Source organism: Puma concolor, chromosome D1 (assembly GCF_028749965.1).
Source record: "Puma concolor isolate L17-30 chromosome D1, mPumCon1.1.hap2, whole genome shotgun sequence".
Taxonomy (NCBI): Eukaryota; Metazoa; Chordata; class Mammalia; order Carnivora; family Felidae; genus Puma; species Puma concolor.
This window is the reverse complement of record NC_141676.1, coordinates 58,986,219-59,012,819: the sequence shown is the minus strand read 5'-3', so window position 1 is coordinate 59,012,819 and position 26,601 is coordinate 58,986,219. Positions and strand designations below refer to the sequence as shown.

At 37.7% G+C, this 26,601-nt stretch overlaps 1 protein-coding gene across 4 annotated transcripts in view; it reads right to left on the bottom strand.

The window, feature by feature from the left end:
* The window catches only part of RNF169 (ring finger protein 169), a 110,961-nt gene that overhangs the window by 34,557 nt on the left and 49,803 nt on the right, over positions 1-26,601 (bottom strand). For all 4 annotated transcript variants that reach the window (XR_015241077.1, XR_015241079.1, XR_015241078.1 and 1 more), the window contains exons 3-4: positions 4,516-4,662; positions 147-265 (exon numbers count right to left, since the gene is read on the bottom strand). Coding sequence is in view for 1 of the 4 variants with exons in the window: in XM_086678313.1 (XP_086534439.1) it covers positions 147-265; positions 4,516-4,662 (266 nt within the window). In the remaining 3 variants the exon portion in view is untranslated. The remainder of the gene's footprint in view (positions 1-146; positions 266-4,515; positions 4,663-26,601) is intronic.

The window sequence follows — 26,601 nt, the reverse complement described above, 5'->3', positions numbered from 1 at the left end:
AACCCAATTCCCACATCTTTCCCCCATTCCCACCTCTCCCTCCCCAAAGTAGCTACAACAAATACTTTTGCTCCCCCTACCCCATCCCTTTAGTCTCATACTCCAGAATGGAAGAACCTTGACTGACTTCAGTATCAGTCTCTTACCCTGCCAGGAAAGCTAAGGAGTAGGAGTTGTTCTTGGAAACAAATGCCGAGCGATGTGTCTGTGTCATCTTGCCTCGGGAAGGTTCTTCGTTCTCTGAATCTGAGAGGCGTGCAGGACACTGGCAGGAGACAAGGGAGACAACATTGTCTATTTGTGTTCCCATGGAATCTCCCATAGCTATTGTTCCACATCTATTATATGTCATTTCTCTCTAAGCACCAATGTTTCCAACCGCTTCTTGGAGATCCCAATCTGGATATCCCAAATAGTTCAAACTTAATATATCCAAAATTAAATTCAGTATTTTCCTCTCTAAGCCCCACTACCAACCCAGCTAGAAGCCTCAATGTCATTATGACTCTTTCCTTTCCCTTTCTTCAAAGTCACAGAAACACTGCATAGAGGTTTTGAGTACCCCCAACACTTCTAAATATTTTATTTCATTTATGCTTTATATCGGTCCTATTAAGAAGGGATTACCTTTCTTCTACAGATGGCAAACTGAGGCCCAGAATAATTAATTTGCATAGGACTGTAGAGTTAATAAGTAGCTAACACTATGACTTAAATCCAGAGTGTCTGTCTCCAAGTGCCTTCATGCTAGTTCCACTCTACCCCATTCTACTCCTAAAATGCCTTTCAGACAGAACTCCTCCATGTATACTCATTGTCATTGCCTTTCCTTAGATTCTCAACCTCTTTTTCCTGGACTGTTGCAATTATCTACTTACTGGTCTTGTTCTCTCCAGCCTTTTTCCCTCTAATCCTACCATACTGTTAAGCACACAAATATAATCCTGTTACTCCCCTGCTTAACTGTTGGTTAAAGGATAAAGTGGAAACACCTCAGTATGATACAATAATCTTCAAAAACTAGACCCAACCTTCTTTCATAATTTTTCTCCCACCAGGTCTCATAAAGGGAACTCCTTGAGCTCTAGTACAACCAAACTACCTTCTACTCTCCATGTACCATCAAAGACTTTCAAAGGCTCTGTTCTGAACATGCTACTCCCTTTGCCTAAAACTCCTATTCCACATTTTCTGCCTAAAAGAAATACTCATTGGCCCTTCAGAGGCATCTGAAATGTCACTTTCTCTGCAAGGGGTTCTAAATACCCCTAGAATCAGATTTTTCCATCTTGTTGATACTCATTCAGTTACCTTCATTTTATTTTAGAGTCTTATTTTGAGTCTTTCAATTTACGTTTGAAGTTTCTTTACACGTACTTAGAAAAGAGGTCTGGAAGGTTATTTACCAAAATGTTTCTAAGAGTTACCTCTAAATTGTTAGATGGCAAGCAGTTTTTCACTTTTTGCTTTATAATCTTTGATAAGACTAAATTGCTATACCAGATTGTTTTCCAACAATTCACATTATTATTGGTATTAACTATACCATAACAAATCATAGTAGATTGTCATGTCCATCTTATTTCCACTCCACATTGATAACAACAGATGGTAATATCTTCTAGAATAAGCACTTTCTTCCCTCCATTGAATTGAATTTGATAAACATGTACCCAACACCTATGATGTACAAGACAGTGTAGGAGATTTTAAAATAGCTAACTCAATTTTAAAGATTGAGTTAGATTTTAAAATAGATTTTAAAATAGCTTACTCAACAAACTTATAAATCTAGTAGAGAAACACAAATACACAACCATAATCTAAGGGAGAATGAAATAAATCCTGTAAAAGTTACAAAGTTGGGAGGGGAAAGAGTAGATGATAGGAGTAGAGAAACAAGTGAGGAATCCCTAATAGGTTCCAGGAAGGTGACAGCTTTGGAACTGGGCTTGGACAGATGAATAGCTTTCAAACAGGTAAGCAGGGTGGCATTTCAATTAGATGAAAATGCAAGAGCAAAAACTCTTAAGAAAGAAAAGCATAAAGCTATATATTTGGGGGGAAAGTAAACAGGTCTGTTCTCTAGAATTTGGGGGTATGAGCAAGGATGGAAGATAAGTTAGAATTACACTAAGGACTTGAATGTTAGAGTAAAGAATTCTCATTTACTTTCATAGGAAATGAGGTGTCACCAAGTCTTTGGGGGCAGGAAAGCAAAATGATCTGTTCAGCTCTAATCATAATGTTCTCTCCATAAAAAACAATCCTTCAGCTGGCTTTCCACTGAGACCACTTGAGCTTCTCTTAGGTCCCCATTTGAACGTAGTCTTGGCTAAACTAAATGAAATTATTTTTTTAACACCAAAAACTCTTAAGACATATTTAAAGCAAAATCAGAGCCATGTAAAAGTCCTCAAAACAGACAAAAGCAAACAGAAAAAGAGGTAAAATAGCAAAAATCTAAAAGTTTAAGTGTTCATAAGTGAGATTTTATTCAATCTGTTTTTGTATATAAAATGTTTTGAAACTGGGGCGCCTGGGTGGCTCAGTCGGTTAAGTGTCCGACTTCGGCTCGGGTCATGATCTCACGGTTTGTGAGTTTGAGCCCCATGTCAACCTCTGTGCTGACAGCTCGGAGCCTGGAGCCTGCTTTGGATTCTGTGTCTCCTTCTCTCTGCCCCTCCCCCACTTATGCTCTGTCTCTATCAAAAATAAATAAATGTAGAAAAAAATTTTTTTTATGTTTTGAAACTGACTACTACCAATAAAAACAAGTCTGAGGATTTATACTTCTTGATTCCTTTTAAGATTACAATCAGGTTACAATTCCTTTTAAACTAACAAAATGCAGTTGATTTCTGTTTCAAAGTTGGTAGTGGCAAAAGAAAAAGCAATTAGAGCAATTTCCTGGCCTTGACATGAATTAATACTAGAGATCTTTTCCTGGATGAAACCTGAATCCGGCAAGGCCAAAAACAGCAGGTTCTTTCTATCAAAGGACCACAGTGAAGGGTAAGCTCTCTTTGTCAAGACTGGTTTGTCCTAAAGAGAAAGGTCCTTCTGGATCATTTTGCCTGAAGGCTCTAAAGGACAGTCCTGTTGGGGTAAAGAGGCAAAGGTTGCTGTCTAGAGATCACAGACCACAGTTGGGGCTACTAGTCAGAAAACATACTGTAGGCACAAGACATGTTTTATTCTCGCCATCCTAGTTAAACTGCATGCTGTCCAGTAGCAGTCTTTTTCCTTTTGTAGTTCCCAATGAACAGAGCATTAAGAGTACACAAGCATTTCTTATTTGTTAAATTGAATCTTATGGAAGAGTGAAACCCTCTAAAATGCAAGTGATTGGTTTTGATAAGAATTAAATAATAACGATTATTATTATAAATGGGATAAAAAATGCACATGCATGTTGATAGCAGCAATTACTATTGATCCAAGAAAGCTTAAGTAACTTCATTTCCTGAAGGTCAGGAAAAATACCTTTGCAAAGAGTAAAGCCAAAACACAGTGAAATTAAGTAACCTGGCCAAAGTCGTACAGTCCGTTACAATGCTGGGATCTGTTTAAGGAGCAGACTTCTGAAGGTGCAGAAAAAAATTTTTCCTTCCATTCTATGTTCTCTGTATTAAATACAGTAAAGTTTTTATTAATTCCAGCTCATTGGGAAGCTAACCTGAAATACTAAGAAGGCTAAATCACAAACTATTCTAAAAGATTATGACACTAAAGATATTGTAAGTACACACAGCAAGCAACAGAAAAAGGTCTGATCCAGTAAGACTTAACTAAAGAAAAAAAACCCAATTGTAATTATCCATTTGAGCATTCAGTAGGCCTTCCAAAAGTGCTTTCATACATACATTAAATATACCATTTACAACCTTTTTGAGTAATTTGCTTGGTAAAAAAGTGATGAAAACAATTCAGGCAAGATTTGCAAGATTACAAGTCTAGAGTTAGTTTAAACTAAGGGTTAGCGTTAGTTTAAACTAAGTAACTTAGGGTTAGTTTAAACTAAGTAATCTGATATTGAAGTCCTACCTTATATCTAGCACTGTGTTGCTTAAGGCATTAAAAAGAACAAAAGGAAATCAAATACAAACTTTAAAGAAACCTAGTTGAGAATATAAGATGTACAAAACTCAAAGGTCAAATCACAACACAGAAGTCAAAACGACAACACACATGTAAGTAGTACTGAATAGAACAGTATTGAATAGTAGTGAATAGTATAGAATACTCCACAAGTAGTATCCTGTACTAGGTTTTTCCCCTCACTCACCTTTTTTCCCCACTGTTCCTTAATCTTTTCACCCAAGTCTCAATTGTCTCATTCAGAATTATTTTCTCCAGCTGTCATCGAGGCACTAAGTTTTTCACTACTCTTAAACTGCATACTCAGCGACTCTTCTGGTCTCATAGCTCACAAACATAGGTTTCCAGATCCCCATCACCTGGGATAATTACTGATTTGGGGCCAGATGTCCATCAAAATGGTGATCTACTTACATGTTCCAGATTTGATTTCAGTACTAATGGCTCATCTCTCTTTTTCTGTTCATCCATTTTTCTTTTCCCTGTTTCTGTATCCTCTGATAACAGCTTGTGGATTTGATCTTCAGAGGTTTTCTCCTCTTGCAACTTTTCTTCTCTCAGCTAAAAATACAAATCACACCGAGGAGAGTTTTAGGCAACTATAGACTTCAAAACATTTTTTACTCAGTAGTCTATTAGAACAAACATCACATGGAAGTTTGAGACTATTTTTCTTATTAGATATAGAGCCCTCTTAATTTTTAAGTAAGTCTGCTTTCACTTGACTTTTACCAAACATACACTGCATGACTTAAGATTTAACTGCTCCGCATTCTTAAGCAATATGAAATGATAAAAGCTAAAATAATATGCGTAATCAAAAAATAAGATTTACTCACTTAGCCAAAAAAGGCTGAACCTAAAAACTTTCCACGTTCCCAGAAACTAGATAAAACTACATTAAGTGAGGAGAATAGCCAAGATGTAGGCCACAGAGGGCCAGGGGTCATTGGTCCTAGAGGCAATAGAAAAAATTATCACAGTTCCAATGTCCTGCAATTTATGCCGTTATCTTGTGGTCTAGAGGACAGGTCAAAATACATTGTTTACAAATAAATTTAAGGCAGAAGCCAATGCTCCTCATTTGGAGGTGGCAGGACATTATGAACATAAGATGAGCATTGGAATAAAAACTCGGGTTCCAGTGGGTCTGTACTTATTACCAGCTGTGCCATCTTGGGCAAATGAAGCATCATATGCTCACCTACAAAATAGGGATAATGCTACTTACTTTGTAGATACTGTAGTAAGAAATAAATAATAATATAAAGGATTTAATGTAGTGTCTTGCTGTGTACTTACAGTACATTAAGAGTTTCCTTTTATTTTCCTTTCACTGCCCTAGGGTTTTCATAAAACTTAAATGACATAAGGTATATCAAGGCATTTACAGGCTACTAATTTTCAATCATACTTGCAAAAAAAATAAAGCTAAAGAACAAATATTTTGCATTGGTTGTTGCCTCAGAGTTAAAAAGCAAAACCAACAATAAAAACAATTAAGATTTAGGGGCGCCTGGGTGGCGCAGTCGGTTAAGCGTCCGACTTCGGCCAGGTCACGATCTCGCAGTCCGGGAGTTCGAGCCCCGCGTCGGGCTCTGGGCTGATGGCTCAGAGCCTGGAGCCTGTTTCCGATTCTGTGTCTCCCTCTCTCTCTGCCCCTCCCCCGTTCATGCTCTGTCTCTCTCTGTCCCAAAAATAAATAAATGTTGAAAAAAAAAATAAAAACAAAACAAAACAAAAAAAAAAAACAATTAAGATTTAGTCTTGGTCCCTGAAATGCAGCCAGATCAACACTAAACCAATCTTGCACAACTAGAAAACTGATTTGAGGATTAACACAACAATCTGCACAACCTGAACTACAGAACTTGGCAGGTGTGCAGCACAGAGAAGTGAACTGGGGGAGAGAGAAGCCGTGGAGGGGAGGAAACTATTTTTGCTTCTGGAGAGAGGATGGAGAAGGCAGGAAGAGTACGGGAAAGCATCCTTCCCCCAATCCCTGAAAGCAGCTGGAGAGAAAAGAAAGAGTATGCAAGGGACTGAACAAAAAAGGGAGAAAGGATAAAGAAAAGGGTTTAAATTCCATGAACACTTTATAAACAGGGGGAGTGCAGAGTCTCAAACTCCATAGCTAGATACCTGGTAGTGCTCTGGTGGGAAGGGCGAATCCCCAGGAGCAGAGAGCGAGGTCCGAGGGGTCCTCAGGCCACACGGGGAGAGCCGGTTCCCCGGCCGGGGGGACATTTCATAGAGGCTGTGAGACAACCCCACAGGCAAAGGTCCCAGAGGACCCTGGAGAAGAACCACATTCAATGGTGCTGGAACAAGGGCATTAAGGGGGAAGGCTGGTGCCAGATGTGTTGTGATTTACCATAATCCCTGAAACGCTGCTGCTACACAATCACATGAACTTTTTCTGCTATGGGCTGGCACCCAGTTGCAGTCTCTGAGCATCAGCAGCAGCACAGTCCTGCGAATGTTCCTGGCGGGCGGGCACCCTATCATTGATTGGTGAGACCCTCCCCCAGAGGGTCAGAACAGGTCAAAGCTGCAGTCCCTCAGTAGTAAGGGGCCGGGAAACACAGCCACATCTGAGACAAAACTCAGGAGGGAAGTGCCTCCTGGCAGCCTGACAGCTTGGTCACAGTATAAAAGCAGAGAGTGGACAGAAGCCGGAGGTAAAGGAGGGGTGCTTGACTGCCGGTCAGGGAGAGCACAGAGTTCTGATACGAGAGACTGGGTAGCTAGGTGACGCCATTTTCACCCCTCCCTCACATGCGCATACACACCTACTTGCACCACAACAACCCACCCTAGTAAGCTAAGCAGCGCCATCTAGTGGAGAATGGAGCCGTTACACTAAGCCCAGTCCAACTGGGCCAACTTCGCTCTTCAGGAACTCCTCAAGTCTCTCTGCGTGCTTAGTTAACGGACTATAAAGCGCTTCATAGTTTGACTGCTAGGGGAAACCGTTTTAATTTCAATCATATTTCAGTCTGTTTGCTAGTCCATCTGTTCACTTTTTTTTTCTTTTTCTTTTCTTATTCCTGAATACAGAAAGAGAAAAAAATTATTTTTACTTTCCACGGTTCTTAAAAATATTTTTAATTTTTTTCTACTATATTTTTTACTTTTTTTGTAAATTTTTCATATTCTATTTTGCTTCCATCATTTCATTTTATTCTATCCCAGTGTATTCATTTTTTCAACTTTTCAAACGTTTTCCTTTTTTTTCTTTCTTTTCTTTTCTTTTCTTTCCTTTTTTTCTCTAATCTATCAAGGTCCTTTCAACAAAAAGACCAAAACACACCTAGGATCTAACTTCCATTATTTGATTTTTTTTTTTTTTGGTGTTGTTTTTAATTCTTTAATTGTAATTTTTGTACCTTATTAATTCCTTTTCTTCTTTCAAAACGATGAAATGAAGGAATTCACCACAAAAGAAAGAACAGGAAGAAAGGACAGCCAGGGACTTAATCAACACAGATACAAGATGTCTGAACCAGAATTTAGAATCATAATATGAATACTAGCTGAGGTTGAAAATAGATTAGAATCCCTTTCTGCAGAGATGAAGTAAAAGCTAGTCAGGATGAAATAAAAATGCTGTAACTGAACTGCAAACTTGAATACATGCCATGGCAGCAAGGATGGATGAAGCAGAGCAGCGAATCAGCGATATAGAGGACAAACTTATGGAGAACAATGAAGCAGAAGACAAAGAAACTAAGGCAAAGAGCATGATTTAAGAATTAGAGAACTCAGTGACTCATTATAAAGGAACAACATCAGAATCATAGGGGTCCCAGAAGATGAAGAGAGAAAAAGCGGTAGATTCGTGTGAGCAAATCATGGCAGAAAACTTTCCTAACCTGGGGAAAGACACAGACATCAAAATCCAGGAAGCACAGAGGACTCCCATTAGATTCCACAAAAACTGACCAACAAGGCATATCATAGTCAAATTCACAAAATAAGCAGGCATGGAAAGAATCATGAAAGCAGCAAGGGAAAATAAGTCCTTAATCTACAAGGGAAGACAGATTAGGTTTGCAGCAGACCTATCCACAAAAACTTGGCAGGCCGGAAAGGAGTGGCAGGATATAGTCAATGTGCTGAATCGGAAAAATATGCAGCCAAGAATTCTTTATCCAGCAAGGCTGTAATTCAAAATAGAAGAAGAGATAAAAAGTTTCCCAGACAAACAAAAATTAAAGGAGTTCATGACCACTAAACCAGCCCTGCAAGGAATTTTAAGGGGGACTCTCTGTGGGGAGAAAAGATGGAAAAAAAAAAAAAAGACCAAAAGCAACAAAGACTAGAAAGGACCAGAGAACACCACCACACCACCAGAAACCTCAACTCTACAGGCACCATAATGGCAATAAGTTCCTATCTTTCAGTACTCACTCTAAACATCAATGGACTAAATGCTCCAATCAAAAGACACAGGGTAACAGAATGGATAAGAAAACAAGATCATCTATATGCTGTTTACAAGAGACTCACTTTAGACCTAAAGACACCTTCAGCTTGAAAGTAAGGGGATGGAGAACCATCTATCATGCTAATGGTCAACAAAAAAAGCCAGAGTAGCCATACTTATGTCAGACAACCTAGACTTTAAAATAAAGACTGTAACAGAGATGAAGAAGGGCATTATATCATAATTAAGGGGTCTATCCACCAAGAAGATCTAACAACTGTAAACATTTATACTCCAAATGTGAAAGCACCCAAATATATAAATCAATTAATCACAAACATAAAGAAACTCATTCATAATAATACCATAATATAGGGGAATTCAACCCCACTTACAACAATGGACAGATCACCTAAACAGAAAATCAACAAAGAAACAATGGCTTTGAATGACACACTGGACCGTATGGCTTTAACAGATATATTCAGAACATTTCATCCTAAAGCAGCGGAATATACATTCCTCTCCAATACACATGGAACGTTCTGCAGAACAGATCACATACTGGGACACAAATCAGCCCTCAACAAGTACAAAAAGATTGAGACAATACCGTGCATATTTTCAGACCACAATGCTATGAAACTTGAAATCACCCACAAGAAAAAATGTGGAAAGATAACAAATGCTTGGAGACTAAAGACCATTTTACTAAACAATAAATGGACTAATCAAGAAGTTAAAGAGGAAATTAAATAGTCATGGAAGCCAATGAAAATGATAACACCACAGCTCAAAACTTCTGGGATGCAGCAAAGGCGGTCATAAGAGAGAAATATATAGCAACCCAGGCCTTCGTAAAGAAGGAAGAAAGGTCTCAGATACACAACCTAACCTTATGCCTTAAGGAGCTGGAAAAAGAACAGCAAATAAAACCCAAGCCAGCAGAAGACAGGAAATAATAAAGATTAGAGCAGAAACCAATGCTATCAAAACCAAAACCAACCAAACAAACAAAAAAATAATAGAACAGATCAATGAAACCAGAAGCTGGTTCTTTGAAAGAATTAACAAAATTGATAAACCCCTAGCCAGTTTGATCAAGAAAAAGGAAAGGACCCAAATAAATAAAATCAAGAATGAAAGAGGAGAGACCACAACCAACACAGCAGAAATAAAAACAATAGTAAAAGAATATTATGAGCAATTACACACCAATAAGATGGACAACCTGGAATAAATGGATAAATTCCTAGAAACATATAAACTACCAAAATTGAGATAGGAAAAATAGAAAATTTGAACAGATCCATAATCAGTAAAGAAATAGAATTGGTAATCAAAAATCTCCCAAAAAACAAGAGTCCAGGGCTGGATGGCTTTCCAGGGGAACTCTACCAAACATTTAAAGACGAGTTAACGGGGCGCCTGGGTGGCGCAGTCGGTTAAGCGTCCGACTTCAGCCAGGTCACGATCTCGCGGTCCGGGAGTTCGAGCCCCGCGTCAGGCTCTGGGCTGATGGCTCAGAGCCTGGAGCCTGTTTCCGATTCTGTGTCTCCCTCTCTCTCTTCCCCTCCCCTGTTCATGCTCTGTCTCTCTCTGTCCCAAAAATAAATAAACGTTGAAAAAAAAAATTTTTAAAAAAAAAAAAAAAAAATAAAGACGAGTTAACACCTATTCTCTTGAAGCTGTTCCAAAAAATAGAAATGCAAGGAAAACTTCCAAACTCTGACTATGAAGTCTGCATTACCTTGATTCCAAAACAAGACAAAGACCCTGCTAAAAAGGAGAATCATAGACCAATTTCCCTGATGGACATGGACACAAAACTCCTCAACAAGATACTAGCCAACTGGATCCAACAATACATTAAAAAAATTATTCACCACGACCAAGTGGGATTTACACCTGGGATGCAGAGCTGGTTCAACATCTGCAAAACAATCAATGTGATACATCACATCAATAAAACAAAGGACAAGAGCCACAGGATCTGATCAATAGATGCAGAGAAAGCATTTGACAAAACACAGCATCCTTTCTTGATAAAAACCCCCAAGAAAATAGGGATAGAAGGATCATACCTGAAGATCATAAAAGATCATATGAAAGACCCAACACTAATATCACCCTCAATGGGGAAAAACTGAGAGCTTTACCCCTAAAGTCAGGAACAAGACAGGGATGTCCACTCTCACCACTGCTATTCAACATAGTATTAGAAGTCTTAGCCTCAGCAATCAGACAACACAAAGCAATAAAAGGCATCTAAATCGGCTAGGAGGAGATCAAACTTTCACTCTTCACAGACGACGTGATACTCTATGTGGAAAACCCAAAAGACTCCACCAAAAAACTGCTAGAACTGATCCATGAATTCAGCAAAGTGGCAGGATGTAAAATCAATGCACAGAAATTGGCTGCATTCCTATACACCAACAATGAAGCAACAGAAAGAGAAACCAAGGAATCGATCCCACTGATGCACCAAAAATCATAAAATACCTAGGAATAAATCTAACCAAAGAGGTGAAAAATCTATACACTGAAAACTATAGAAAGCTTATGAAAGAAATTGAAGACAACACACAAAAAAATGGAAAAATATTCCATGCTCCTGAATAGGAAGAACAAATACTGTTTAAAATGTCAACACTACCCAGGCAGTCTACATATTCAATGCAATCCCTATCAAAATAACTTCAGCATTCTTCATAGAGCTAGAACAATCCTAATTTTGTATGGAACCACAAAAGACCCTGAATAGCCAAAGCAATCTTGAAAAAGAAAACCAAAGTTGGAGGCATCACAATCCCGAACTTCAAGCTGTACTACAAAGCTATAATCAGCAAGACAGTATAGTACTGGCACAAAAACAGACACTCAGATCATTGGAATGGAACAAAGAACCCAGGAATGGACGCACAAACACATGGCCCACTAATCTTTGACAAAGCAGGAAAGAATATCCAATGGAATAAGACAGTCTCTTCAGCAAGTGGTGCCGCGAAAACTGAACAGCGACATGTAGAAGAATGAACCTGGACCACTTTCTTACACCATTCATAAAAATAAACTCAAAACTCAAAATGAAAGTTCTAAATGTAAGACCTGAAGCCATCAAAATCCTAGATGAGAAAGCAGGCAAAAACTTCTTTGACCTTGGCCGCAGCAACTTCTTACTCAACACGTCTCCGAAGGCAAGGGAAATAAAAGCAAAAATGATCTATTGGGACCTCATCAAAATAAAAAGCTTCTGCACAGCGAAGGAAGCAATCAGCAAAACTAAAAGGCAACTGATGGAATAGGAGAAGATATTCGCAAATGACATATCAGATAAAGGGTTAGTATCCAAAATCCATAAGGAACTTATCAAACTCAATGCCCAAAAAAACAAATAATCCCGTGAAGAAATGGGTAAAAGACATGAATAGACATTTCTCCAAGGAAGACATCCAGATGGCCAACTGACACATGAAAAAATGCTCAACGTCACTCATCATGAAGGAAATACTAATCAAAACCACAATGAGATACCACCTCAACACCTGTCAGAGTGGCTAACATTAACAACTCAGGCAACAACAGATGTTGGTGAGGATGCAGAGAAAGAGCATCTCTTTTGCACTGCTGGTGGAAATGCAAACTGGTGCAGTCACTCTGGAAAACAGTATGGAGGTTCCTCAAAAAATTAAAAATAGAACTACCCTACGACCCAGCAATTGCACTACTAGGCATTTATCCAAGGGATACAGGTGTGCCATTTCGAAGCGGCACATGCACCCCAATGTTTACAGCAGCGCTATCAACAATAGTCAAAGTATAGAAAGAGCCCAAATGTCCATCGATGGATGAATGGATAAAGAAGATGTGGTATACATATACAAAGGAGTATTACTCGACAATCAAAAAGAATGAAATCTTGCCATTTGCAACTACGTCGATGTAACTAGAGGGTATTATGCTAAGTGAAATTAGTCAATCAGAGAAAGACAAATATCATATGACTTCACTCATATGAGGAATTTAAGATACAAAACAGAGGAACATATGGGAAGGGAAGCAAAACTAGTATAAAAACAGGGAAGGGGACAAAATATAAGAGACTCTTAAATACAGAGAACAAACAAAGGGTTACTGGAGGGGTTGTGGGAGGTGGGATGGGCTAAATGGGTAAGAGGCATTAAGAAATCTCCTGAAATCATTGTTGCACTATATGCTAACTAACTTGGATGTAAATTAAAAAATAATTTTTTAAAACTTTTAATAATTTTTTTCAAAGTACCAAGAAAAAAAAAGATTTAGTTTTATCTTTCCAATTTCTATACGTCTGATTGCTACAGGCTTGAACTAGTCTTTAATATGCTGAGTCTAATTCAAGAGGTTACAAATATTCAATGAACACCATACACAATGTTATGTCAGGAAGAGGCTCAAATGAAATAACATACTCCTAACTCTGCCCAAGTCAAACAAAAAAACAAAAGGATGAAAAGCAAACCATGGCCAGGAAGAAAGTAAACCTAAAGCCTATATTAATTGCCCACATGAAAGCTCAATGTCTTTTGATGATATCAGATGAAAAATTCTTGTTCAACAGGTTAACCACAGGCTACATAAAGGGGCAATTCATTTTTAGAGGATAAAGAGGCAGAGTGGCAAAAAAGAGAACAAGCCTTAGCATCAAAGTAATTGCTATCATTTATTGAACTCTTGTGTGTCAGGTCTAGGCTAAGCACTGTACATACATCATCTCATATAAGAAAACTAAGTTTTAGGAGTTAGGTATTGTGTTCAAATTCCCAGTGCCATAGTCCAGGAGCTAGAATTCCAATCTAGGCTTATCTCAGTTGTTCTCAAGCAAAGATGATTTTACATCCCAGGGTACATCTAACAATGTCTGGAGACACTTTGAGTTGTCACAACTGAGGGTATGGGGGTGTGTAGGTGCTACAGGCAGACTGTGGGTGAGGCCAAGCATTGCTACTAAACCTCCTAAACGCACAAGATTGCCTCCAATAATGCCCCCCCCCAACAGATGTTGCTATTAAAAAAAAAAAAACTGTTACATTTCCTATTTTATATATTTTAGTGTTATTTTGTTTACTTAATGGTGTTTATATACTATGTCCTCTGGCTTTTCTAGTGTTTTAAAATGCATCCTTCTGGGGCGCCTGGGTGGCGCAGTCGGTTAAGCGTCCGACTTCAGCCAGGTCACGATCTCGCGGTCCGTGAGTTCGAGCCCCGCGTCAGGCTCTGGGCTGATGGCTCAGAGCCTGGAGCCTGTTTCCGGTTCTGTGTCTCCCTCTCTCTCTGCCCCTCCCCCGTTCATGCTCTGTCTCTCTCTGTCCCAAAAATAAATAAAAACGTTGAAAAAAAAAAAAAAAATTTAAAAAAAAAAAAAAAAAAAAAAAAAATAAAATGCATCCTTCTGCCTCCTACTAATGTTTACTATTGCTCTCAAAATTTTACAATGAACTCTGACATGGGCTGCTTCTGGCAAAACAACCTTTCTATTGCAATGTTGAGTCTCTAACACACTGTCATCTTAACACAGCTAAAAACTTACAAAATGGAAAAACCTACATGTGCATTTAAATCTTCACATGAATGATATTTGTGTCTTCTCCCTACTGGGTTCTGTAGCAGTTTTTTTTTTTAAATGTTTATTTATTTTTGACAGAGAGAGACAGAGTATGAGCAGGGAGGGGGCAGAGAGAGGGAGACACAGAATCCGAAGCAGGCTCCAGGCTCTGAGCTGTCAGCACAGAGTCCGATGCCAGGCTCGAACTCACAGACCGCGAGATCATGACCTGAGCTGAAGTCAGAGGCTCAACTGACTGAGCCACCCAGGCGCCCCTTGAATAGTTTTTTATAAGGACTTGAGAACTTGGTGTCTAGGAAAGAGTTTTCACAGTCAGGGAAAATGATTTCGGGAGTGTTGGAAAGTAGCATATAAACTTGAAAAAGAAACATCAATAGCTGCTCTTTATTGAACTGTTCTTTGTGCCAGGCATTAAATTTAGAGAGCTTACCTCATTTAAACATTAAGGACTCTGTTTGATTCTATTATTATCATTTTATACACACAAAAATTAACACTCAGTGGTTATTCCCCAAAGTCGCAGAGACTGAATACTGAAGAGCAAACTGCTGGCTTCAGATAACAGGATTTCTCAACCTCAGCACTTTTAGGCCATGTAATTCTTTGTTATTGGGAGCTGAACAGAGTCTGAGAAGAAGGCTCATGCATGAATACTTTGGGAGTAGGAGTTGAATACAGAGTAAACTTACCAAGGAAAGAAAGCCAATAAAAGTGGTATGGTGGTGGGTCCAATAATTGGCTACAAAGGCCAATATGAGAAACTGTATAAAATGCATGTCAAGACTGTCAGTCTGAAGTGAGAAAAAGGGAAGCATGGATCTATTGATTCCTACCTCCCACCGACCAAAGTTTGCTTCACGAGGCATGAAATACCCCTCACACTGGTTTGTACAACCTAAGGAAGTTCCCATGGTAGGCACTGGAGAGCAATTACAGAGAAGCCCTAATGCTAAAAGCAAGAGGCAAGCACTAGGAGCCTAAACAAGATCTCAGGCTATACCAAAGTGAAGCTGCCCACTACTGTAAGTGAAATGGTTTTTACCACTTCCATTTCTGGATGCTAATTATTAAAGAAAAACTATTGACTTCTGTATATTAATCTCATATCCAGTCACACTACCAAAAAACCACCATGTAATCTTTTCCTGAAAATATCTTTACTTTGCCTTCACTAGTTTTTTTGTTTTTTTTTTCAACTTTTTTCTTTTTATTTATTTTTGGGACAGAGAGAGACAGAGCATGAACGGGGGAGGGGCAGAGAGAGAGGGAGACACAGAATCGGAAACAGGCTCCAGGCTCCGAGCCATCAGCCCAGAGCCCGACGCGGGGTTCGAACTCACGGACCGCGCGATCGTGACTTGGCTGAAGTCGGACGCTTAACCGACTGCGCCACCCAGGCGCCCCTTCACTAGTTTTTTAAAATAAAGTCTTTGGGTGCCCAGGTGGCTCAGTTGTTAAGCATCTGACTTTGGCTCAGGTCATGATCTTAGGGTTTGTGAGTTTGAGTCCCACGTCAGGTGAGCTCAAGCCCCGCCTCAGGTGAGCATCAGCCTCGCTAAGGGTGAACATAAGCCCCACATCGGGTGAGCATGAGTCCGCTTCAGGTGAGCCCTGCTTCTGTCTCTCTCTCTCTCTGTCTCTCTCTCTCTGCTCCTCACTCATTTCCACCCTCTCTCTCTCAAAAAATTTTTTTTAAATAAAAATAAACTCTTTAAAATCAAGGATTATAAACAGAGAAGTGTACAAATCATGAATGCAAAGTATGATCAATTATACATAATAGGCATATCCATGTAACCACCACCCAGATCAAGAAACCAGTACTCCCTGTGCCTCTTTTTACCCAAAAGTAACCACAATTCCAGCTTCCAACACCAAAAACTCATTTTTACCTATTTGAATTTTATGTAAGTGGAATCTTTCATGGGTATTTTATCAGTCTTCCTTCAGTCAACATTCTATTTGTGAGATTCATCCATGTAGGTGTATAGAGTAGGTTGTACCTTCTCATTGTTTTATACTATTCCACTGTTTGACTACAAAACAATTTAACCATTCTATCATTAATGGATATTTGGGGAGTTACTAATTTGTGGCTATTCACAAACTGCTATGAATATTTTTGAAGATGTATCCTGATAAACATACTGTTCTGTGGTGTATATTGTAGAAGAGAAACTGTTTAGTCATAAGACATGGGTGCGCTGCCATAGCTTCCCAAATTGGTTGTACAGAGAACACTTCCACCCCCCAATGAGGCAGAATGACAGTTGCTCTCAGCCTTAACACTCAGTACCATTTGTCTATTTCAGTCATTCCAGTGAGTATACACTGGGACTGCATTATGACTAGATATGCGTTTCTCTGGTGACTAAAGATATAGAGCAGCTTTTCATATGTTTATGGACTATTAGGAAATCTTCTTTTATGAGCTGCTTATTCACATTATTGTCCTTTTTTCATTTAGATAATTGGGGTTTTTTTCCCTAGTAATGTGTAGGAGTTATTTATACATTTTGGATATGAAGCAATTTTCAAGAAAAAATATACATAGGACATATATATGTATATACATATACATTTTCATGTATATGAAAATCAGAAACTTTCAGACAAAAGTTTCAGGTTTTAAGGTAGTTTAACTTCAGTGGGTTTTTTTTTTTTTTTTGAAGCTTATTTACTTTGACAGAAAGAGCATGTGAGCAGGGGAGAGGCAGAGAGAGAGGAGAGAGAATCCCAAGCAGGTCCCGCACTGTCAGCGCAGAGCCCTGGCATGGGGCTTGATCTCATGAACTGTGAGATCATGACCTGAGCTGAAATCAAAAGTTGGACACTTAACCAACTCTTTGTGTATCCTGTTCAAGAAATTCTCCCATGTTACCGTTAAGAAAAAAAACTTTTTAAAAGTAAGCTGTATGCCCAACATGGGGCTTGAACTCATGACTCCAAGATCAAGATTCACATGCTCCAGCCAATTTGAGCTGGCTCCAATTGAGCCAGCCAGGTGCCTCACCTCCCGTGTTATATTTAAGGAGATTGTTATTTGACCTTTCATACTTATTTTTTTAATTTACATTTAAGTTAATTAGCATATAGTGCAATAATGATTTCAGGAATAGATTCCTTAATACCCCTTACCCATTTAGCCCATCTCCCCTCCCACAACCCCTCCAGTAACCCTTTGTTTGTTCTCCATATTTAAGAGTCTCTTATGTTATGTCCCCCTCCCTGTTTTTATACTAGTTTTGCTTCCCTTCCCATATGTTCCTCTGTTTTGTATCTTAAATTCCTCATACGAGTGAAGTCATATGATATTTGTCTTTCTCTACCGACTAACTTCGCTTAGCATAATACCCTCTAGTTCCATCCATGTAGTTGCAAATGGCAAAATTTCATTCTTTTTGATTTTCGAGTAATACTCCATTGTATATGTATACCACATCTTCTTTATCCATTCATCCATCGATGGACATTTGGGCTCTTTCCATACTTTGCCTATTATCAATAACACTGCTATAACCATTGGGGTGCATGTGCCCCTTCGAAACAGCATACCTGTATCCCTTGGATAAATGCCTAGTAGTTCAATTGCTAGGTCGTAGGGTAATTCTATTTTTAATTTTTTTTTAACGTTTATTTATTTTTGAGACAGAGAGAGACAGAGCATGAACGGGGGAGGGGCAGAGAGAGAAGGAGACACAGAATCGGAAGCAGGCTCCAGGCTCTGAGCCATCAGCCCAGAGCCTGACGCGGGGCTCGAACTCACAGACCGCAAGATTGTGACCTGAGCTGAAGTCGGACGCTTAACCGACTGCGCCACCCAGGCGCCCCTCTATTTTTAATTTTTTGAGGAACCTCCATACTGTTTTCCAGAGTGGCTGCACCAGCTTGCATTCCCACCAGCAGTGCAAAAGAGATGCTCTTTCTCTGCATCTTCACCAACATCTGTTGTTGCCTGAGTTGTTAATGTTAGCCACTCTGACAGGTGTGAGGTGGTATCTCACTGTGGTTTTGATTTGTATTTCCCTGATGGTTGAGAATTTTTTCATGTGTCGGTTGGCCATCTGGATATCTTCTTTGGAGAACTATTTATGTCTTTCGCCCATTTCTTTATGGGATTATTTGTTTTTTGGGCATTGAATTTGATAAGTTCTTTATGGATTTTGGATACTAACCCTTTATCTGGTATGTCATTTGCAAATATCTTCTCCTATTCCATCAGCTGCCCTTTAGTTTTGCTGATTGTTTCCTTTTCTGTGCAGAAACTTTTTATTTTGATGAGGCCTCAATAGTTCGTTTTTGCTTTTATTTCCCTTGCCTTCGGAGACGTGTTGAGTAAGAAGTTGCTGCGGCCAAGGTCAAAGAAGTTTTTGCCTGCTTTCTCATCTAGGATTTTGATGGCTTCCTGTCTTACGTTTAGGTCCTTCATCCATTTTGAGTTTATTTTTATGAATGGTGTAAGAAAGTGGTCCAGGTTCATTCTTCTGCATGTTGCTGTCCAGTTTTCCCAGCACCACTTCCTGAAGACTATCTTTATTCCATTGGATATTCTTTCCTGCTTTGTCAAAGATTAGTTGGCCATACATTTGTGTGTCCATTTCTGGGTTCTCTATTCTGTTCCATTGACCTGAGTGTCTGTTTTTGTGCCAGTATGACCTTTCACATTTAGATCTACAACCCACTTAGAACTGATTTTTTTTAAGTGAACTATGGTAAGGCATATCTACATCTAATAAAATGAACACTTACAGAATGTTTAGCTCAATGAGTTTTGACAAATGTATATGTCCATGTAATCATCACCCTGATCAAGATATAGAACATTTTTACCTCTGAAGAAAGTCCCTTCAAGCCCACTAGCAATCAATCCCCCTCCCTACTCAGTCCTAGCAACCCCTAAATCTGATAACTGTGACTACAGATGAGTTTTGTCTATTATAAAATCATACAGCATATATTCCTTTGTGTCAGGCTTCATTCACTGAGCATATTTTTGAGATTTGTCCATGTTATTAAGTTTATTATTAAGACATTCCTTTTATGGATGAGTTACATTCATTCAGTTGTATGAATATACCAAAATGTGTTTATTCAAATGTTGGATATTTGGGTTTTATTTAGTTTGGGGCTATTATGAATAAAGCTGCTAAGAACATTCATGTCTTTTTGTGGACAGATGTTTTATTTTGCCTGGCTAAGTGGCTACAAGCAGGTTCGCTGGGTTACACAGTAAGTATATGTTTAAATTTATAAAGCAATTGTCAAAATGTTTCTCATCATGGTCATACCATTTTATATTCCTACTAGCCTTGCATGAGAGTATCTGATGATTCACACTCTCCTATTCATTCTCATTCTTGGAATTGTTAGCCTTTTTAATTTGAGCCATTCTAAAAGATGTAAGGGATATCTCATTGTGGCTTTAATAACTATTTCCCTGCTGGCTATTTATGTTGAGCATCTTTTCATGTGTTTAGTAGCATATCTTCTTTTGTGAAGTGTCTGGTCAAACCTTTCACTCTCACATTTTTCTTTTTTTTTTTAACTTATTGCTTGCTAAGTCCAAGAATTCTTTACAAATTCTGGATACAAGTCCATTGTTAGATACACATTTTGAGAATATTTTCTCCCACTATTTGTTTTGCCTTTTTATTTCCCTAACGTGAAATTTTTTAATTTTGATACCCATATATCAATTTTTTCTTCTGTGATTAGGATTTTTTGTATTCCTGTCTAGGAAATCTTTGCCTACCCCAAGGTCAAAAATGTTTTCTTCTATGTTTTCTTCTGCATAGTTTTAGCTTGTAAGTTTAGTCTATGATCCATTTTGAATTAATTTTGTATATTGTACAGACGTCAAGATTCACTTTTAGATATTCATAGGATATTCAGTTTGTTCTAGCACCACTATTCAAAAGACTATACTGTTGCCACTGAATTACTTTTGTGCCTTTATGAACATCAGTTGACGATATATGAGTGGGTCTATTCCAGGTCTATATTCTTCTCCATTGATCTATGTCTTTTCCTTATGCCAATACCATGTTGCCTTGATGACTAGCATTATAGCAATTCTTGAAATCTAGTAGTAAAGTCTCCCAGAAATAACATTATTCACAGACAACATAATCCTCCATGTAGAACATCTACTATAATCTACAAAAAAAAAAACTACTAGAATTACTAAATGAGTTTTAGCAACAGAATATCAAAATATAAAAATATAAAAATAAATTGTATTTCTATATACTTGCATGAACAATCAGAAATTGAAACTTTAAAATACCATTTACTATAACATCAAAAAATGTGAAATACTTTATATCTGACAAAATATGTGGAAACTTAAAACCACAAATATTGTTGACAGAAATTTTAAAAGATCTTAAAAAACTAATATATACCATGTTGATGGGTCTGAAGACTCAATATTATTGAGACGCCAATTCTCCTCAAATTGATCTATAGATTCAATGCGATCCCAATCAAAATCCCAGAAGCCTTTTTTTGTAGGAAATGGCAAGCTGATACTAAAATTCACATGTGTATACTGAGAAGCAAGAATGGCTAAAATAACTTTGAAAAAGAACAATTTGAGGAATAACACTACCAGATTTCAAGAGTTGTTATAAAGCTACAATAACCAAAACAACATGGCATTGGTATAAAAATAAACAAATAGATCAGTGGTACCGATAGAATATAGAGTTTAGAAATAAACCCAGAAATATATGGATAACTGATTTTTGACAAAGTTGCAAAGGCAATCCAATGGAAAAAGGATAGTTTTTCAACAGACAATACTCGAACAACTTAACACTCATATGCACGAAAAGGAACTTGGATCTATACTCACACCACATATAAAAATTAACTTGAAATGGATCACAGACCTAAATGTAAGGCCTAAAACTATAAAACTTCCAGAAGAAAACAGAGGAGAAAATCTCTGTGAACTTGGGCTGGGCAAAGAATTCTTAGATATAATACCAAAAGCACAATCTACAAAGAAAAAAGTTTATAAACTATTTTTCTTGAAAGATATCCAGTAATTCTACTCCTAGCCAAAAAAAAAAACAAAAAACAAAAAACAAAAAACAAACAAAAAAAAAACAACCTGAAAACAAAAACTCAAAACAAAAAATATCTTGCTCTTCAGAAGACTCTAAGAGAATGAAAACATGGACACAGACTGGGAGAAAAATATTTGCAAAGCATATGCCTGATCAAAGATTTGTATCCAGAATCCACAAAGATCACTCAAAATTGAACAATAAGAAAACACATCACCCAATTTAAAAAGGCAAAATATTTGAACAGACATTAAACCAAAGAAAATATATAGAAGGCAAATAAACACATGAAAAGATGCTCAACATCATTAGTCATTAGGGAAATGAAAATTTTTAAACCACAATGAGATAGATACCCCTACGCACCAATTAGAATTGCTAAAATTAAAAAGACTAATCATACCAGATGTTGGTGAAGATCAAGAAAAACCCGAACTTTCACACAGTTGGTAGGAATTAAAATAGTAAAACTACTTTGGAAAAGTTTGGCAATTTCTTAAAAAATGAAACACACACCTACTCTATGATCTAGCCATTTCACATCTAAACATTTACCTAAGAGAAAAAGAAATATATGTCTATACAAAGACATACATGAATGTTCATAGCAGATTTGTAATGGCCAAGAACTGGAAACAACCCAAATGTCTATTAAAAGGCATACAGGTAAACAGACTGTGACATATCCAGTCACAATGAAATACTACTCAGCAATCAAAAAATAAATTATTGATACATGCAACAAAGTGAATGAATCTTAACATAATTGTGCTTAACGAAAAAGTCAAACAGAAGCAACAAAAGAAAAAAGAGACAAATTGGTCTTCGTCCAAATTAAAAATTCTGTCCAAAGGATGTTTATCAATAAAGTATAAAGACAACCTACAGAGTAGGAGAAAATATGTGCAAATCATATATAAGGACTTAATATTCAGAATACATACATAAAGAGCTATTAGAAGTCAACAACAAAAAGACAGCCCAATTCAAAATTAAGCAAAGGACTTGAATAGATATTTCTCCAAAGAAGAGACACAAGATGGCCAATAAGTACACGACACAGTGCTCAACATCATTATTCACTAGGGAAATGCAAATCAAAATCATTATGAGATACCCACTAGAATGACTATAATAATTTTTTTTTAAGAAAAAGGAAAATAACAAGTGCTAACAAGAATGTGGAGAAATTGGAGCCCTCAGATATTGCTGGTAGGAACGTAAAATGGTGCAGCTGCTGTGAAAAAGTTTGACAATTTCTCAAAAAATTAAACATACAATTATCCGTATGACCCAGTAATTCTACTCCTACTCAAAAAAAACTGAAAACAAAAACTCAAAACAAATACATGTATACCAGTGTTTATTGCAGCATTATTCACAATTGCCAAAAAGTGGGAACAACCCAAGTATTCGTCAAGAGATGAATGGATAAACAAAATGTGGTATGTCCATGCAATGGTATACTATTCAGTCATAAAAAGAAATGAAGTACTAAAACATGTGACAGTGTAGATGAACCTTGAAAACATTATGCTATGTGAAATAAGCCAGACCAAAAGGACAAATACTGTATGATTCCACTTATATATCTAGAATAGGCAAATTTGTAAAAATAGGAAGTTAGTTAGAGGTTACCAGGGGCTGGGGGGATAGAGAAACGGGAAGATATTGATTAACGGGTACAGAGTTTCTGTTTGGAGTAATGAAAAAATTTTCAAAAAAAACAGCAGTGATGATTGCACAAAACTGTGAATGTACTTAAGGATACTAAGCTGTATACTTAAAAATAGTTAAAAAGGCAAATTTTTGGGGCGCCTGGGTGGCGCAGTCGGTTAAGCGTCCGACTTCAGCCAGGTCACGATCTCGCGGTCTGTGAGTTCGAGCCCCGCGTCAGGCTCTGGGCTGATGGCTCAGAGCCTGGAGCCTGTTTCCGATTCTGTGTCTCCCTCTCTCTCTGCCCCTCCCCCGTTCATGCTCTGTCTCTCTCTGTCCCAAAAATAAATAAACGTTGAAAAAAAAAATTAAAAAAAAAAGGCAAATTTTTGTTATATATATTTTATAGCACTTAAAAAATTTTTGTGTCGTATAGTATCATGAAGTTCCAGCTAGCTTTCCATCCTTTTAGATATTACAATAAATATCTTGCATGACAGTTCACTCAAGGCAATATTTTAGTAGCAGGATTCTGGTCAGAATCAGGTAAGTGAATTTTCCACTAACAGCTAAACACAGAGCCAAATAAAATTCCCAACCACAGGGCAATGTTCCATAGAAGGAACAGGCTACAGAGCTCACTAGATTCTTAAATCCTATCATGGAAGGGCAGAAATGCCTGTAAAATATTTGTAGCTAAGCCACATCTTGAACAATACTCATTTCACCATGAAAAATTATTTATCTTCAAAATTGCATCTGGGTAATCAGTATACAGGGGTTCATTTTGTTGTTCTCTCCACTTTTATATTTGCTGGAATATTACAAAATTTAAAAATTTAGAAATTATTTCTAACATATGTTATGCTAGCTAACAAACCTTAGGTGCTGGATGATTTTAGAAATAATTGAAGGGCTTATCAGAGCCTATACAGTGAAGGTTCTGACAATATAGTCTTTCAAGTGCTACATAACACTTCAAATGTTAACTAGCCATGCTTAGAGATTAAAATAAAAAACACATATACATACCATACTATTTCAAATGAAGTATTTTTTTTAATGTTTATTTATTTATTTTGAGAGAGACAGAGAGCCTGAGTAGAGGAGGGACACAGAGAGAGACAGAGAATCTGAAGCATGCTCCAGGTTCTGAGCTGTCAGCACCCACCAACTGTGAGATCAAGACCTCAGCTGAAGTTGGATGTTTAATCGACTGAGCCACCCAGATGCCCCCCAAATGAAGCATTTTAAAGTATATTTCATACCATCCAGAGAGCACTTCTACCATGGATTTCTGAAATAAACTACTGGGGCGCCTGGGTGGCTCAGTTGGTTGAGCGTCCGACTTCGGCTCAGGTCATGATCTTCACAGTTCATGCGTTTGAGCCCCAGCTTGCTGCTGTCAGCATGGAGCCCGCTTTGGGTCCTCTGTCCCCTTCTCTCTCTGCCCCTCCCCTCTTTATTCTTTCTCTCTCTCTCAAAAGTAAATAAAATGCTAAGAAAATGAAATAGATTACTTGTGTCCAATTCCTTGTTTTCAAGTCTCTCTGCCCCCAGACACTATGAGCTTCTTTTGAAGGGGACCATGGAACTGTGTGTGTCCCATTGCTCCTTGATTTCCCCTCTCCTGCTTGAATTCTAGACTGGGATCTGTGTTCAGAAAGTTCAGTTCCACCAACAGCTACAGAACACTAGAGTCTATGTGTCAGGCATATTTTTGGTGCTGCGCATATACAGCCCTGATCAAAGATGACAAAGTTGTGCATGGAGCTTACTTTCTAGTAGAATACAGTTGAAGTGAGTAATAAGGTTGAGCTAAACAATTTTTAAAAGGTTCTTCCAACAAATATTCCCTGTGATACAAACCATACTGTTGTTGGTGACTGTACCCATCCCCATGCTTTGAGGGAGCTTCTCTCAATTCCACAGTAAACGGTAACCAACCCTGATAGTACCATTTACACAGGGCTGGTGGGAGGAGTACTACCCCATGGCACTTTAAAGACAAGAAGCTCATTCATCTATAATTTTTCCATTTCCTTATCTGAGTTGGTAAAATGGTCCACTGCCCAATGATAGACTACAGAAATGGCTTGTGACAGCTGTAGGACCATACAGCATTATGGTGTTTCATTAATCTCTCCCCTCCACCAATACGTAATAACAAATTTTTCCTATAAGAGGATGATATATGAAAACATTAAATAAATTCTATGAGTTATACACATTTAACTCATTTTCTATATTTTCTAGTTATCTCTGGACCAAAAAGTCTCAAACTGGGACCCTAGACCCTTAAGATGGTCCACAAAGCTGGTAATGGGAACCTTTAAGTTAATTTTCAATATATTTTTAACAATCTAACAAATCATACACTTAATAGCCCATAGTTTGTACCCACTAAATACCACCATCTCAGTAAATAGGTTGAATACATTTTTGTTGATGTCTGGGCTTATTCTTTAATAGAGGACATTAAAAATATTTTAAACTCTTACAGAGGCTATGGAAGAAATATAGTACAGGCTGATAAAGTATATAATACCACTGCTTCAGAACCATTACTTCAAACATGATAAACCTGATAATGAAATTAGTGTCAGAACATTTCAGTTTACTTTGGTATCTAGAGCAGTCAGTGCTTTGTATCTTCTATCTGGTTCCTAGACTCTCATTTGATACTAACAGTTACCACCTCTTTTGGTCTAATTGGTGATTATTGCTGATGCTGCCATAAAAAGAAAGTGTTTTGACTGGACTGGATGGACTTAACAGAAATATTTAGAACATTTCATCCTAAAGTAGCAGAATACACATTCTTCTTGAGTGCACATGGAACATTCTCCAGAACAGATCACATACTGGGTCACAAATCAGCCCTGAACAAGTACAAAAAGATTGATATCATACCATGCATATTTTCAGACCACAATGCTATGAAACTTGAAATCAACCACAAGAAAAAATTTGGAAAGATCACAAATGCTTGGAGACTAAAGAACATCCTACTAAAGAATGTATGGGTTAACTAAGAAATTAAAGAGCAAATTGAAAAGTACATGGAAGCCAATGAAAATGAAAATACGACAGTCCAAAACCTTTGGGATAGAGCAAAGGCGTACATAAGAGAGAAGTATACGGCAATCCAGGCCTTCCTAAAGAGGGAAGAAATGTCTCAAGTACACAACCTAACCTTACACCTAAAGGACCTACAAAAAGAACAGCAAAGAAAGCCCAAAACCAGCAGCAGAAGGGAAATACAGCAGAAACCAATGATACCGAAATCAGAAAAACAGAACAGATCAACAAAACTAGGAGCTAGTTCTTTGAAAGAATTAACAAAATTGATAAACCCCTCACCAGATTGATCAAAAAGAAAAAGGAAAGGACCCAAATAAATAAAAGCATGAATTAAAAAGGAGAGATCACAACCAACACCACAGAAATACAAACAATTATAAGAGAATATTATGAATAATTACATGCCAACAAATTGGGTGATCTAGAAGAAATGAATAAATTCCTAGAAACATATAACTACCAAAACTGAAACAGGAAAAATAGAAAATTTGAACAGACCCATAACCAGTAAAGGAATTGAATCAGTAATCAAAAATCTCCCAACAAGAGTCCAGGGCTGGATGTCTTCCCAGAGAAATTCTACCAAACATTTAAAGAAGAGTTAATACCTGTTTTATCGAAGCTGTTCGAAAAATAGAAATCGAAGAAAAACT